Below are 14485 nucleotides of genomic sequence, written 5' to 3' on the forward strand. Positions count from 1 at the left end.
ATGCCATCAATTCCGCTAGCTTTGTTCTTAGCAAGGCTGGCTAAGGGCCCATTCAACTTCACTCTTCAGGATGCCCGGCTTGAGATCAGTAATCACAACCGTCTTATGTTGGGTTTGCACATCCGGGTCCTTCTTGTACAGTTCTTCTGTGTATTCCTGCCACCTCTCCTTTATCTCTGAGGCTTCAGTGAGGTCCCTGCCTCGTTTGTCTTTTATCACGCCCAGCTTAGCATAGAAGCTTCCTTTGATATCTTTGATTGTCTTATACAGAGCTCTTGTGTTTCTCAATGTACAGTTCTTCTGTGTATTCCTGCCACCTCTCCTTTATCTCTGAGGCTTCAGTGAGGTCCCTGCCTCGTTTGTCTTTTATCACGCCCAGCTTAGCATAGAAGCTTCCTTTGATATCTTTGATTGTCTTATACAGAGCTCTTGTGTTTCTCAATTGGCTGTTGTCCTCAACTGCTTGGCACTGTATGTTCAGGAAGGCATTCTGATCTCTCCTTGCTATTTTATGAAAATCGGCATTGAGAACCTTGTATTTTTCTCTTTCCCCCATAAGTTTTGCTATCCTCCTTTCCTCGGCTATTTGCAAAGCCTCTTCAGATAACAAGTTTGCTTTCTTGCATTTATTTTGCTTTGGAACTACCCCTTAGTAGCAACTTCTTGTATTATATCACGAACATCAGTCCACATCTCTTCAGGCTGTCTGTCTTCTAGATATAATTCTTGAAATCAATTCCTCACTTCCACAGCATATGCTGATAGAACTTGGTCCAGATCATACCCGAAAGGCCTTCTAGTTTTCTGCGTTTCCTCAATCGAAGCTTAAATTTGGCAACAAGAAGCTGATGATCAATGCCACAATAGGCCCCAGTCCTTGTTTTTACTGCTTGTATTATAAGTAGCGGCGGCAGCCGAGCTGGCCGTATTCGAAGAAACAGCCCAGACCAGGTGCAGGATAAGGAATGACCTTTATTCGTTCTTTGACGCGCTTATATAGCCAGCGCGGTTACTTATCCGCTGCTGCTATCAGTTAGCAAGTGGCGCGTCATGCACACGCGCTATCACATTCTTCCTTCTCCCCAAGATCATTGTCTTTAATCCTTGGTTTCAATGACGGAAATCATGAGAAGTGTACCGGTCAGGTGGTTTTCGGGTGCGCTGACTTCTGCGCAGAGGTGTTCGAGAGTCTAAATGAGTTTCGGCTTGCGTCCGAGGATCCCCGATGTCGGCAGCTGGAGGTAGCGCTGCCTGCTCTTCCAGTGGTGGTGGGTTCCGATTTGTAGCATCTTCGAGAAGGGGAGGTGCAGGCGTGCCCACCTCCGGATGCACCTGCTGGCGTGCGGTGAAGCCATCTTCATCCGTGCTGGGTATCCCCAAGGCAGGCATGTCCACCTCATGATGCGCCTGTTGGGGTTCAGCGAAGGCCTCCTGATGGCGTGCGGAGTCCTTGGGGCTGGATAATCTAGGACCCATCGCCTCGGTCTCCAACCCTGCATGTCGGAAACAACTTCGCGAACGCAAATGATCAATATGAACATGCCGGACGACGTTCTGCATTTTTACAAGGTAGGTCACAGGGCTGATTTGCCGTACTATACGCCCTTCCGTCCATGACACCTTCTCTTTCCTGACTGTTTTCACGTATACGAAGTCGCCCTCCCTAAATGAACGGAAAATCGATCTTCGTTGATCAAGCTGCCTTTTTACTACTTCTTGCTTTTTCTCCATGTCATCACGAAACGACGACTTTAGTAATGAAAGCTTTGTGCGCGGCGTTCGCTTCAGGAACAGTTCTGCGGGAGACTTGCCTGTGACCGTGTTAGGTGTTGTCCGATACGCCAGCAAGAAGTGATCCAGTCTCTCCTGCAGAGATCTGCTGTTAACTCCCTTGCTGTCGTGGAGGAGCTGCTTGCGAAGGCTCTTCTTGACCGTTTGAACTGCCCTTTCGGCTGCCCCGTTGGACTCCGGATGGTATGGCGGGCTGTACGTGCGTCGGGTGCCACATGTATCGAGGAAGTCCTGGAATTCCTGCGATGAAAGCTGTGGACCATTATAAGAAACCAGTTGTTCAGGGAATCCGTAAGCAGCAAACAGACTTCGCAAGCACTCGATGGTCTTTGCGGTGGCAGTGGAGGACATAGGGTACACTTCGAGCCACTTTGAAAACGAGTCGACACACAGGAGAAATGTCGTTTTTTCAAACTAAAAAAAATCTACATGTACTCGCTGCCAGCAGCGGGTGGGAAACGGCCATGGCTCGAGTGGAGCGCGGGCAACAGTATTTTGCATTGCTTGGCAAATGCTGCAGCGTTTTACAGTTTTTTCGATGTCCGAGTCTAACCCTGGCCACCACAGCAGGCTGCGTGCGAGCATCTTCATGCGTGACGCCCCAGGGTGTTCCTCGTGCAACAGTCCTAACACAGAGTCCTGCAACTTTGTGGGCACAATAACTCTGTTCCCCCACGTGATGCAACCTGCTTCGAGAGACAACTCCGAGCGTTTGCTATAGTACGGCACAAGTTCGGCATCTTGCACTTGTGCTGGCCATCCTTCCAGTGTATATCGGTATACCTTGCTGAGCGTACGGTCATACTTGCTCGCTTTGGCAATATCTTTGGCCGTCAGTGGCATAGTTTGGAAAACGGCTAGTGTATATGTCTGATCTACATCGGTTCCCCCTGCAACAGGCAGTCTGGAGAGCGCATCTGCGACTTGCATTTGAGATCCTTTCCGATATCTCAAGTCGTAATGATAAGAAGCCAAGATCAAAGCCCATCTCTGCATTCGAGCCGCCGCCAAAGATGGAACAGGCTTCTGTGAGCCTAAGATGCCTAGCAATGGTTGATGATCAGTGAACAACGTGAATTTTCGCCCATATAGATAGCAATGAAACTTTTTGAGGCCAAAGATTATCGCTAGCCCTTCTCGCTCGATGTGGGCATAGCCCCTTTCCGCTTGTGATAACGTCCTGGATGCAAAAGCAACAGGTTTTTCCATGCCATTTGGAAGTATGTGAAAAATAACTGCGCCGAGCCCATACTGTGACGCGTCGCAGCTCATAGCCAAGGGTTGCTTTGGATCGTAGTACGATAGTACCGGACTGTTCGTGAGCAAGTTTTTTGTTTTCTGAAATGCTTGAACACACATGTCTGTCCATTCCCAACGTTTTCCTTTCTTCAGAAGCTCGTACAGCGGGGCAGCAACTGTTGCCAAGTTTGGCAGGAACTTTGAGTAAAAGGTTATCATTCCAAGCAATGATTTCAGCTCAGTACTATTTGTGGGCTCAGGTGCGTCAGTTATTGCCCTTACTTTGGACCGCAGTGGCTTTATTCCTTCCACTGAAATTTTGTGACCCAGGTAGCGGACTTCACTGCAAAAGAACTTGCATTTTTCTATGCACAGTGTCACATTATGATCCTGTAATCGTCTCAACACTTGTTCTAGCTTTTGGCGACATTCAGTGATACTCGAACCGCCAATGATGACATCATCAATGTAACATCCTACTTGGGGAATATCTTTGAGAATACAGTCCATGAGCGACTGGAATATGGCAGGAGCACTTGCGATGCCGTAGGGCAGTCGCTGAAATTGATAAAGACCTTGGTGTGTGTTTACAGTTAAAACAGCCTTCGAGTCTTCGTCAAGTTCCACTTGCTGGTAAGCGGCAGCCAGGTCTAGCACGCAGAATACCCTTGAGCCTGCCAACGTTGCGAACAAATCCTCTGGCACGGGGAGAGGGTAATGTTCAATCAACAGTACGGGGTTTACTGTGACCTTGTAGTCACCACAGAGCCGTACTTTTACTCCTACATTTTTTGGTACTACTACCAAAGGGGTCGCCCAATCGCTTCTAGTGACCCGTTTTAATACGCCAGTCCGTTCCAAGAAGTCAAGTTCCTCGGACACAGCTTGTCTCAAAGCAAAAGGCACTGGACGGGCCTTGCAAAACACTGGTTTACTGTTCGGCTTCAAAAGGACTTGTGCCCTGTAGCCCGTTATCAGCCCCATTTGTGGCGAAAACACGGGTTCGAATTTCTTCTTTATCTCAAGTACGGCATCATCTTGCTGCAAAGCTTTAACTTCTTGCCAGTTCAATTTAAGCTTACTCAGCCAATTGCGACCCAGTAGACACGGCAACTCTTTTCCACCATCATCTACTATCAGCACCGGCATAACCTCAGTTTGATTACCGTACTCGACTTGCACGTTTGCCGATCCCACGACCGGCACCAGTTCCCCTGTGTACGTCTTTAAAGGAACGGTAGCTTCCTCCACTGCCAGATGCGGAAACTCGCGCCGAAAAACTGATTTTGGCATGACGGTGACTGACGCCCCTGTGTCAATTTGCATTCTTACGGCCCGTCCTTCCATCTTAACAGTGACATAGTATGCAGAAGTACTCGTTGTCATACTGTAGATTTGTTCTCCTCCTCAGACTCATTTGCGGGACTATCGATTGCGTTCAGTGCCTTCGTTTTGACCGCCTGCTGTCTGCACATTATTTTCAAGTGACCTTGCTCGTCGCAGATATGGCACTTGTACTTGCGATACCGGCACCTTTCGGCTGCATGCCTTTTCCCGCAACGGAAGCATTGTAGGGGTTCCGCCTTGTTTCTACCGTGTTTCGTTATCCGGCGCCCTTGGTCCAGCTGATCAACTTCTAGCCTCGGTTGCGTTTGCAATATACTTTGGTGCTGTTCTAACTTTATTTGTTGAGTCTGGGCGGAGGATAGCTCACGATTTAGAGCGATTTTACACGCCTCTTCGAATGTCAGTCTTTCAGCTGCAAACAACTCACGCTGAGTGTCAACGCAGCGTAGCCCGGCGACTAGCCTGTCTCTAAGCGCTTCGTCCAGGAATTCGCCGAACTCACAGCTTCTGGCCAGGTTTTTGAGCTGAACCATAAATTCAGCTACCGCCTCCTGCTCGAGTTGTACTCTACGGTTAAATCTGCACCTTTCCGCTATCACGGCCTTTCGGGGACTGTAGTGGCTCTTTAGCAGGGTAGTGACCTCGTCATACATTTTGCTGGCTGGAGAGCGGGGTATCAAAAGGTTCTTCAAAACCTCATACACTCGAGGGCCCACGACCGTCAGAAACACAGCTAGTTTCTTGCCTTCAGCCACATCGTTTGCCTCCACGTAAAGCTCAAATCGTTCCAGGTAGGACTCGAAGCTTTCGCTTCCTTCGTCAAAGAAATCAATTTTCCCCACCTTCGACATTGCAGCGCCGGCCAGGAAATCGCAGTCTTCAGTAGCAGTTGCCGAAACAAGTGGACAGCCACGCAGATCCCATCCTCGTTGCCAGAAAATATAGTAGCGGCGGCAGCCGAGCTGGCCGTATTCGAAGAAACAGCCCAGACCAGGTGCAGGATAAGGAATGACCTTTATTCGTTCTTTGACGCGCTTATATAGCCAGCGCGGTTACTTATCCGCTGCTGCTATCAGTTAGCAAGTGGCGCGTCATGCACACGCGCTATCACAGTATAGCGCTTCTCCATCTCTGCCGGCAAAGAATATAATCAATCTGATTGCTGTAAAGACCGTCCTTTGAAGTCCGTGTGTACAGACGCCTCTTATGCTGTTGAAAATGAGTATTCGCTATGGTCAGGCTGTTTTCTTGACAAAACTCTACTAGCCTCTGCCCAGCTTCATTTGGCTCACCAAGACCGAACTTGCCTGTAATTCCGGAGATTTCTTCGCTCCCCACCTTAGCATTCCAGTCTCCAATGAGAAAAAAGACGTCTGATGATGGAGTGGGGTCTAAAAGGCATTGCAGGTCAGCATAAAATCTCTCAACGTCAGCTTCTTCAGTAGTAGTGGTTGGTTATGTTATGTTATAACTGTTATGTTGAAAGGGTGACCTTGGATCCGAAGTGAATTCATTCAGAAGTTTTCGGGGTTGTACCCTAGCACTGCTTTGCTCATTCTTCTGTTTACTATGAGAGCGACCCCATTCCTTCTCCTGGATTCGTGCCCACAGTAAACGACATAATGGTCGCCGGAATTAAATTTTCCCATTCCGGTCCACTTGAGCTTGCTGATACCCAAGATATCAATGTTCAATCTGTCCATTTCTCGCTTGACGACATCCAGTTTACCTTGCGTCATACATTCCATGTTGCTATGTGATATAGGTATCTCCTAGCAACATCGGACTTTATGGTCGCGGTCGCTTCCTGACACATCCACAACTGAGCGTCCTTTTGGCTTTAGCCCAGCCGCTTCATTTGTCCTGGAGCTACTAGGAATCGCCCTTTGTTCATCCCCAGTAACATGTGGGACGCCTTCCTACCTGGGGGGCTCATCTTCCGGCGCCATATCATTAATGCTATTGTGACTGGCCATAGGGTTTTCTTGGCAGGAAATACTGGAGTGGGTTGCCATTACCTTCTCCAGTGAATCACATTTTGTCAGAACTCTCTGCCGTGACCTGTCTATCTTGGGTGGCCCTACACAGCAGAGCTCACGACTTCGTCGAGTTTCGCAAGCCCCTCCGCCACGACAAGGCAGTGAACCATGAAGGGGTAGCAAACTCTACCACCCGGAAACCAAAAAAAGAAGTTGTTTTTTTTTATTGCAACTGCATACAGCATGTTTGTAAAGCAACACAGTTAAGGAAACAGGAAAAGTTTTCCCGTCTGCGAAGCCCCGTCTGCTCACACATTCAAAAAGAGACGGCCGGAATGAGATTCTGACTGGAGCAGCTCTATCTAGATCGTCTATTTCATTTGCTCGCATGCAAAAACATGTTGAGATAATCATTTTGTTGATTTGTAATCATGCTTCTCCTACTTATGTGCTTGAGACAAGCCCATCTCGCCTCACCATGGTGGCCGGTTGTTAATCCCAAGGGCAGCCATGGAGGGTGCTTTTTACTGGAGGTGAAACACATTTATAAGACTTCAGCGCACCTTGAGAACCCCATAAGTCAAAATTTTTCAAGCCCTCCATATAGCATCTTTCATAGCTGATGTTAGTTTGAGACGTTAAACATCATAAACAATACTGAGACATCATGCCTGTCTCATCACGACGCTGTTGGCCCCATGATGTGCGGACAGTCTGCAGCCGTTAAATCACGTCTGGTGCACGCGCCAACAACATTCATGGTCAGTATTTCTAAAAACGTAGCCTGCGGTCCACAAAGTTAGGCGAAGCAAACCAAACCAGGTGCACTGTTTTGTGGCAGCCTGCTGCTTGCATGTCTCGCTCCCATCAGCCTGCAAGAACACGTGGCGGATCGCAGGGTTGCTCAACGCCATTAATGGACTCCCGCAGCACCGCTTAGCTTCGTATTTGGTGAAAGCACTTGCTGTGTGGCAGTCGCCGCATCAACATGCGAAGCTCGAGGTCATTTTCAGTTATGGCGTGATGATCCATAACGTGGTCAAAAATACTTAGAAGGTTATTATACCTAAATGCGCAGCATCAGGGGAGAGCTGTTCGGCTCCGCAAAAAACCTGGACTGGCGCGATAATTTGAAACATGCGACTTCGAGGTTACGAAGCTTTATTATACTACTCTCGCCGCTTGTTTTGTTTGGCGCTTCTTCTAAAATTGCCTGTATTAGCCTCGCAAATGCATGCAGGCAAAATGAAGGGGAACAGGAAGGTTTCAGTAATGCGCGATATCGTTTGCACCACTGGCAGACAAAAAACTTCAATGCAGCGAAGTTCGCAATATAGTGGAGTTTTTTCCCGGCAACTACGACTTTGTTATACCGAAGTTTAGTTGTATAAAGCAAAGTAGCTCGAAACAACAGGATAAAGACGTTGCATTGGAAAAACAAACATCACTAAACATCATACTATTCTAGACCTAAGCATGTCATTACAAAAAGACGAATTCCTTGTCGCTGGACCCTGCAGATGATATAGAGACATACCGAGCTTTTGTTTACGTGGTAGGCCACAGGAATTTCTATTTCCAATTTGCTGCCTGTCTTCAGCAATTAACTCTGCTCTTTCAAAGATTGGTTTGCATACTTTGCATACCTCTGCCAGTGCCCTCTTGATCGGTTTTCCAAGGAGCGTTTGTGCTGGGTCGTATCAATACAAAGGATGATGTGGTGCTACGATAAATCGGCTGATAAATGGTGCCCATGTTATGCTGCTCATTTGTTCCTTTGTCCATGTCTTTTTACACCACATTAACCTTCGATGTCATGCATGCTTGCTCAGAATAAGGACTTGCTAGCACAGCTATTCTGTCCATTGAAATGCTACGCATATTGTCCAGCATAGTGTCACAAATGAAAACCTTTACTGAAGAAGTCACTCTAGATGCCTCATGTCAGTTGCCGTTAGCAACCAAGTTCTTGCAACTACACTTCAACCCTGGAATCCTGCTTCCTTCTCTTACGGCTCCACAGCTGTTAAAATTGCCTATGTACAGCCGAAGCCCAATGGGCTAGCTATGTTGTCTCCAGAATGGTGACAGTGGCAATTTTTGTCACATATTTGCCTTCATCCTAGTGTTTCCTGAGGTTGAGGTGTTTGCAGCTGACCAGTGCGAAGGTCCGGCTATGCATCCCCTCTTTATATTTTACTGCCACGCACATCCAGGGCGTTACAAGCTGTCTCTGCATACTTTTCCGGGGAAAAAAGAACTGCTCCCCTTCTGGCTCCTGCTATTCTTCCAGCAGCCCTGCGCTCCTCTGTTTTGCATGTTTTGCACAACAACTTTGCCTCTGTGCATTTGGGATCAGTTCACACACTCCACCATGCTCAATGGCAGTTTTACTAGCTGGGAGTGGGTTCCACAGCTAGACCTCGCATGGCTACGTATTTGCATGCAGTGTCAGTACCACACACACACTTCCTTTGCTGCGCGTGGTCTGTTTTACCTTTCCATGCCTCCCCGCAGCCTTTTCAAGCAGGTTAGAATCTGCAGTAGACTCCCGTTAAGGTGCACTCAGTTGAGACGAATTCTCAGATAAGATGAGCAATGTTAGATCATTTGTTTGTTTTTTCGTGTAGAACTTGGCACAAAAAAAGTCCCCTCAAGATGAACTGTTCGTGTCCTTTGGTTAAAGCAAACTTCTGTAGCAGCTGCGAACTATGGTGACCCCGCTCAGCAGCACTCATAGGGGCATGTGCGTAGCACCATTTAGGGAAAAAAAAGAATAGTGTGCTCCTTGGCCGGCCCCCGCAAAATGGCTTCCGCCACAATTGCTGACAGCTGCAGGGAAGCTATCTTGCAGGAGCATGCTTTCTTGAATGAAAGCATCCTTGATGATGCAGAAAAGGCAGGACACCATTGTGTCTGGGCTGAAGAGTCTTAGCATGGTGATATCTTGACATTGCGCATCACCTGCACTGCATAACCTCCCACAGACCGAGAGGTGCACACGTGCAAAGTGGGCCCTCACATTGCCTGGAGGCTTAAAACTCTGGTGTAGGCATTTTCAACTGACGTTGCTTTGCAACACGCACTGTCATGAGGCAAAAGGGGCCAGATACATATTGATGGTGTGCTCATTGTCCGTGGAATACTGAAAGGAGCGTGACACGCCTGTTTGTGGAATGAGTAGTGCGTAAAAGTTATGCTGCAGATGTGGCGAGATACAAGAGGGATGCGTAGCTACATTGCTGGCTACATTTGATGTGCTCAGAGCAGGATGGAAAGTGAAAATCAGAAATTGAAGCCAGCGGCTGCATTCTGATGGAGGCGAAACGAAGAGGCGTCAGTGTGCTGTGCAAAGCCAGTGCATGTTAAAGATCCCCAAGTGGTCGAAATTACGGTACTCTGTAGCCGTCCAGTATAGCACCCTGTTCTCTCTCTCCGCTGTCATTCCCACCTTCCTCCCTTCCGTTACAGCATGTGACGAATACAGTGCCTTTCCTGTGAACCAATATTATTATTATTATTATTATTATTATTATTATTATCATCATCATCATCATCACCATCATTATATATATATATATATAAATGTAAATTGCTGTGGGTTACAGTGAGAAAGATGAGACAGTGAAAGAAGAAAACACCAATTAGGACCACATGGGCTGGGTTTTATGCTCTCACTTCTCAGCTCATTTTTTTGCATTGTGCATTAAGCTCTCTAATTGCAGTTTAGGTATTCTTTCTCTGGAAGGCTATTTTATTGATTGTCGCCTAACCTTTGCACTCACCTGGCATGTTGTTAAAGACAAGCAAATTTTCTGGTCCCTTCAAGTTCGTCTTAAAGGAGCGAGGTGCCAAATTTTGGTTCCATGCTTTCTTGTTAATTATGCACAAGACATTACTGTATGGGGTTCACTTCATGGTAATCGCCAACGACAGTCAATTATATTTTATACTTGAATTTTTGCTCTCACTTGTTTTGGTTCGGGCTTTAATAGTTGAGTGGTAGCCACGACGTCAAAGTTGCGTGTAAGTCACGCGAGTGATAAAGAAACTGCAATATAATCACTACTTTCATGCTCTTTACGATTCCGGCTCTTGAAGCAGGCTAGCTATAGCGTAGTAATGAATTAAACAACAAAGGAGCTCGCAGTTTTTTTTTTCATCCCTCAGATAACCTATGTGCAACTTTGGCATCATAGTCATCGCTCGACTGTTGAAACCAAAACAGGTGAGATTTGTTCGTAATTATTTAGATGTTGTAGGCAAATGCCACTTGGTGGTTCGGGTACAGTAATGTCTTTGTGCATTCTTACAAAAAATAAAACAGAACCAAAATTTCTTTTTCTACACTCCTTTAAGCAAAGCCTGCTGTAATTCGTCCATTTGCCAAATCTCCCAATAGCAATAGCTGAATTTTGGTATGTGCAGATCACCTCACCCATAATTGTGAAGCAGCTGCTCTGCCATCGGCTGCTGTGCATCATTTGTCCCTCTTCTGGCTCCACTCTGTCCTCTTACTCCGTAGACCCCGATGAGTATTAATTAGGGGCCGAGGCTGACGATTCAATGCCATTTTCGGTGAAGAACTGTTGTGTTTGTGCACAATGATGTTTTATGTGGCCACGAATCCACAAAGACAAAGAACCAGGGTTTGATGGGGTCCGTGGCCTTTGCGGAAGCGTACAATCCAAAATTTATTGTATTGGGCTTGAATCTTTCAGACAGCTAGAGATCGAGTTTTCTCAATAAAAAATCTATTTGGACTTCCCAGTTAGAACCACGGTTGTTATCGAAAGTTACGGTTTTCCATTTCATTCGCTTTGCAACTAGCTAGAAACACATGTGGCAGTTGTAACACTATTTCCCGAGAAGGACGCACAATGTTCTTTCAAGTCTTATTCCGCTGTATTAGCAGATCGATGGGCTTTCGGGAACCCACAGGAAGTGAACCCACACGTGGGACACACAGGAGATGCTTTGAGGGAAGAACCAGTACAGGTAGAGATTAGGGTGTGAGCAGTCACAGCCGACCACCTGTTATGAGTTCTGCACACACAGCCGACTGCCTGTTATGAGTTTTGCACCTGGCCCTAAGCACTCGTGAGCTGCCCACGCACTCGAGGGAATGGGCTCCTTTGAATCGGACTGCTGCGGCAAGTGTCTGTCTTAAAAGACTAGTAGCACGACGACTGGGCAGCAGCAGCCAATGCAATGTGGCCCCTGTTCCAGGCTCAGCTGACTCCCCTGCTGGGAGCCCTGGACCCGCCTGTGCTGTTGCGGATTGTGTCCTCCCTCATCCTCGAGCGAAGGGTCATCCTGGTCTCGGACAACTGCACGTGGGTGGTCTGCTCCGGTGGTTTGCCTCCTCTGCTTGTGGATTGCACACACGGGCACTTTACACTTCGGCTTCACTGGGAAGAGGGGGGGGGGGAGGGGGGGGGGGCACATTTTACCAGGTGCAGCAATGCCAGGACACATAGCAAAGAAGCTGTTGCAATGTATTTGCTGCTTCATTGTGTCTGCTACTAGTCCCTCTCCTCCCGGCTCACAGGATGAAGTCCTCTCTGTGGCAGCTGCATTTCACTGGGGGCCCGTGTGCTCTGTCAGGGCGGCTGAAAGTAAACCCTAGTAGCCTTACTTTATCTGTGCTTGGCACCCTCCCTCAAAGCCCGCATGCACGCATCTCAACACAGTGAGGCTTAACTCGCACCTAATGCATTTTCTCCTGTGTCCGCCAACTCGTATCTACTTTCTGCGAAGGTTGCCATGCATTGATTTTTGTGGATAATGTGCATCTGGAAAGGGAATGGTATATTCATCATGTCATTTTCTAGCGGGGCTTGCTACTTGCAGTGTATGGTGCTTACTGCGTCGTTCAACCTGTTTATTTCCTTGTTGAGTTGAGGATAAGCACAGGACAAAGGCATGCAGGTGTAGGCCTTTCATATAAATCAAAGTAGTGCATGGACAGAAAAGTGCAGCACCACACAGCATGTGTGTGGTGACGTCAGGCCGCAACCTGTTTGATAAACGAAGCCAAATAAGCGCTACTGCACTGGGCAATGCACTTGAAGTCATAGGAGAGGGTATGGAAATGTCCAGAAGTGTGCACTCTTGTGGGGGATGTGACTGCTTGTATCCTGCAGAGACATCTAATTGTGTCCGGTAATTTGCTTTAGTGGTTCAGATTCAAGTGCATAGCTGGATACATACACAGATGCTCACAACTGGCTCTCTGAGAAATGAGCAAGTGCCGATTATAAGGGCAAGATACAGTGAGTTCATCTAGCGAGTGCCGAGGACCAAGTGAAGCTTGCCTGTGTCAGTAGGGTACCGCATTCTAAACACTCCCTTGCATGCATCCCACAGGCTAGGCTACCGCATTCCTTTTCGGTGTCGGAGGTCATCATGGACCTGGATCTTTGGCTTGCAGGCTGGTGCGTAGGTGGGTGGAGTCGGTCGAGTGCCTCGTCTACCCATTCAAGTGGGCGCATGTGCGGGTACCACTGGTGCCCCGCAGCCTTTTGGCCCAGTGTTCATCTCCAGAGCCCTACCTGCTGGGGGTGCCCGCTGCGATGGCACATACGGCTCTCGAGCTACTCGCGGGGCCAGTGAGTTATTCGCTCTTTCCCCTATCGGTCTTCACAAGAGCAGTCAGAGTATTAATAGTTATTTGCGAACCACGGTATTCAACCCTCCCAAACATTCAGAATTATTGTGGGCTGTTTGTTCATCTCAACTGCAATTGTACGAGTACGAAAATATTGAGTATGAAGCATATCCAGATATTCAAAACTGAGAGCAAATTAAATCTAATAATTTTGTATTGCTGCCAAATTACGAATTAAATATTCGGCGAAACGTGACAGGAAAGGAGGCAAGTATACTAAGGATGTGGGAATATCAAATTTTTGCTTGTGAAGCAAATTTGAATATTATGTTTAGGTATTCACATAATGAACCCACTCGCATAATCAAACCAGTTTTGCCGTTGAGAATTAAAAAAGAAAAAAAAGGAAGGAAGCCATTAGCGTTGCCACATCCCTCTGTTTCTTGGGAGTGTGCCAAAATTTTGCGCAGCGATACCATCTTATGCAGCAGTTAGGTGCTATCCACTGCCACGAAATCATTGGGACTCGTGTTAGCAGCAAATGCCTTTTAGAAGTGAATGATGATGCTCAAAGACAGTGTCATGATCACTGCTGACTGCGTGCTTTCATTGATGACTGATGGGGTAAAAGATGGACTATCGCAAAAGGAAAGTTGCTCATGTTTTTTTTTTGTTTTTTTTTAATGAACCATACCTCCAAACTATCGTCAATATTTTGAAGAAAAGTGGGTTTACGCTAGTAAATAGGGTAACAAATTATTGCAAACCAATTTTGTTTTTACCCATCATGGACATGTTTTTTCCTGTGATGCCCAACAGGCCTTCAATAATGAAGTAGGGGTCCTGCAGTAGTAATAACAATGAGCTTAATTTTGTTGATTAATGTGCTACTTACAGTTATGTGAAATGTGGATAATGACTGCTGTCAGTAAAAACAATCCCCGTATCACAATTTGACTTGATGGTCATGGGGAAAAAGAAGTTTACTGAATGTTGCCATGAAGCATCATAAAGTGGATATTTCCTTGTTGGAGAAGTGACCTCAGCCAAATGAGGCACTGCTCGCAAAGTTCAACAAGATGGCTCACGAAATGACACATGAATGGCAACCTCAGCTGCAATGCAAGCTGGGATCATTCCTTCCACGCTCCTTCATGGCATATAAAGACAATGCGTCGCTTGTGGAATACGCATGTGTAGACAACTGAGCCCTTGTACATTGGTGTCGTTGAATTAGGAGCTCCGTAATGGGCCTCAGACACCCAAAAATTTTTTGTGTTAACACCATGATAACGAAACCGTGTTTCAGGAAGCCCACTGCACACACTGCTTTGTAAGCTGCACGGTTGCTCGGGTTAGCTTTGAGCTCGACACTTGTGTCGTGCATATTTTTTTTCTTTGCCACTGTGGCCCAAGAGAGGTGCAGTTAGTAGATTCTGACAAAAGTTTAGAACGATCAATGCGGCCTCCGCAAAGCGCTCTGTCATTTCCACTGCCCTCCACAAGCTGACTCGATGCC

The 14485-nt window shown here is 47.0% G+C and overlaps 1 protein-coding gene across 3 annotated transcripts in view; it reads left to right on the plus strand.

Annotated features, from left to right (window-relative positions):
- Positions 1-14485, plus strand: part of LOC146192599 (DENN domain-containing protein 2D-like) — a 72970-nt gene that overhangs the window by 34480 nt on the left and 24005 nt on the right. For all 3 annotated transcript variants that reach the window (XR_014706766.1, XR_014706765.1, XM_084602496.1), the window contains exons 11-12: positions 11586-11692; positions 12790-12967. Coding sequence is in view for 1 of the 3 variants with exons in the window: in XM_084602496.1 (XP_084458622.1) it covers positions 11586-11692; positions 12790-12967 (285 nt within the window). In the remaining 2 variants the exon portion in view is untranslated. The remainder of the gene's footprint in view (positions 1-11585; positions 11693-12789; positions 12968-14485) is intronic.

Source organism: Amblyomma maculatum, chromosome 4 (genome assembly GCF_055883805.1).
Source record: "Amblyomma maculatum isolate TAMU_Amacu chromosome 4, ASM5588380v1, whole genome shotgun sequence".
NCBI lineage: Eukaryota > Metazoa > Arthropoda > Arachnida > Ixodida > Ixodidae > Amblyomma > Amblyomma maculatum.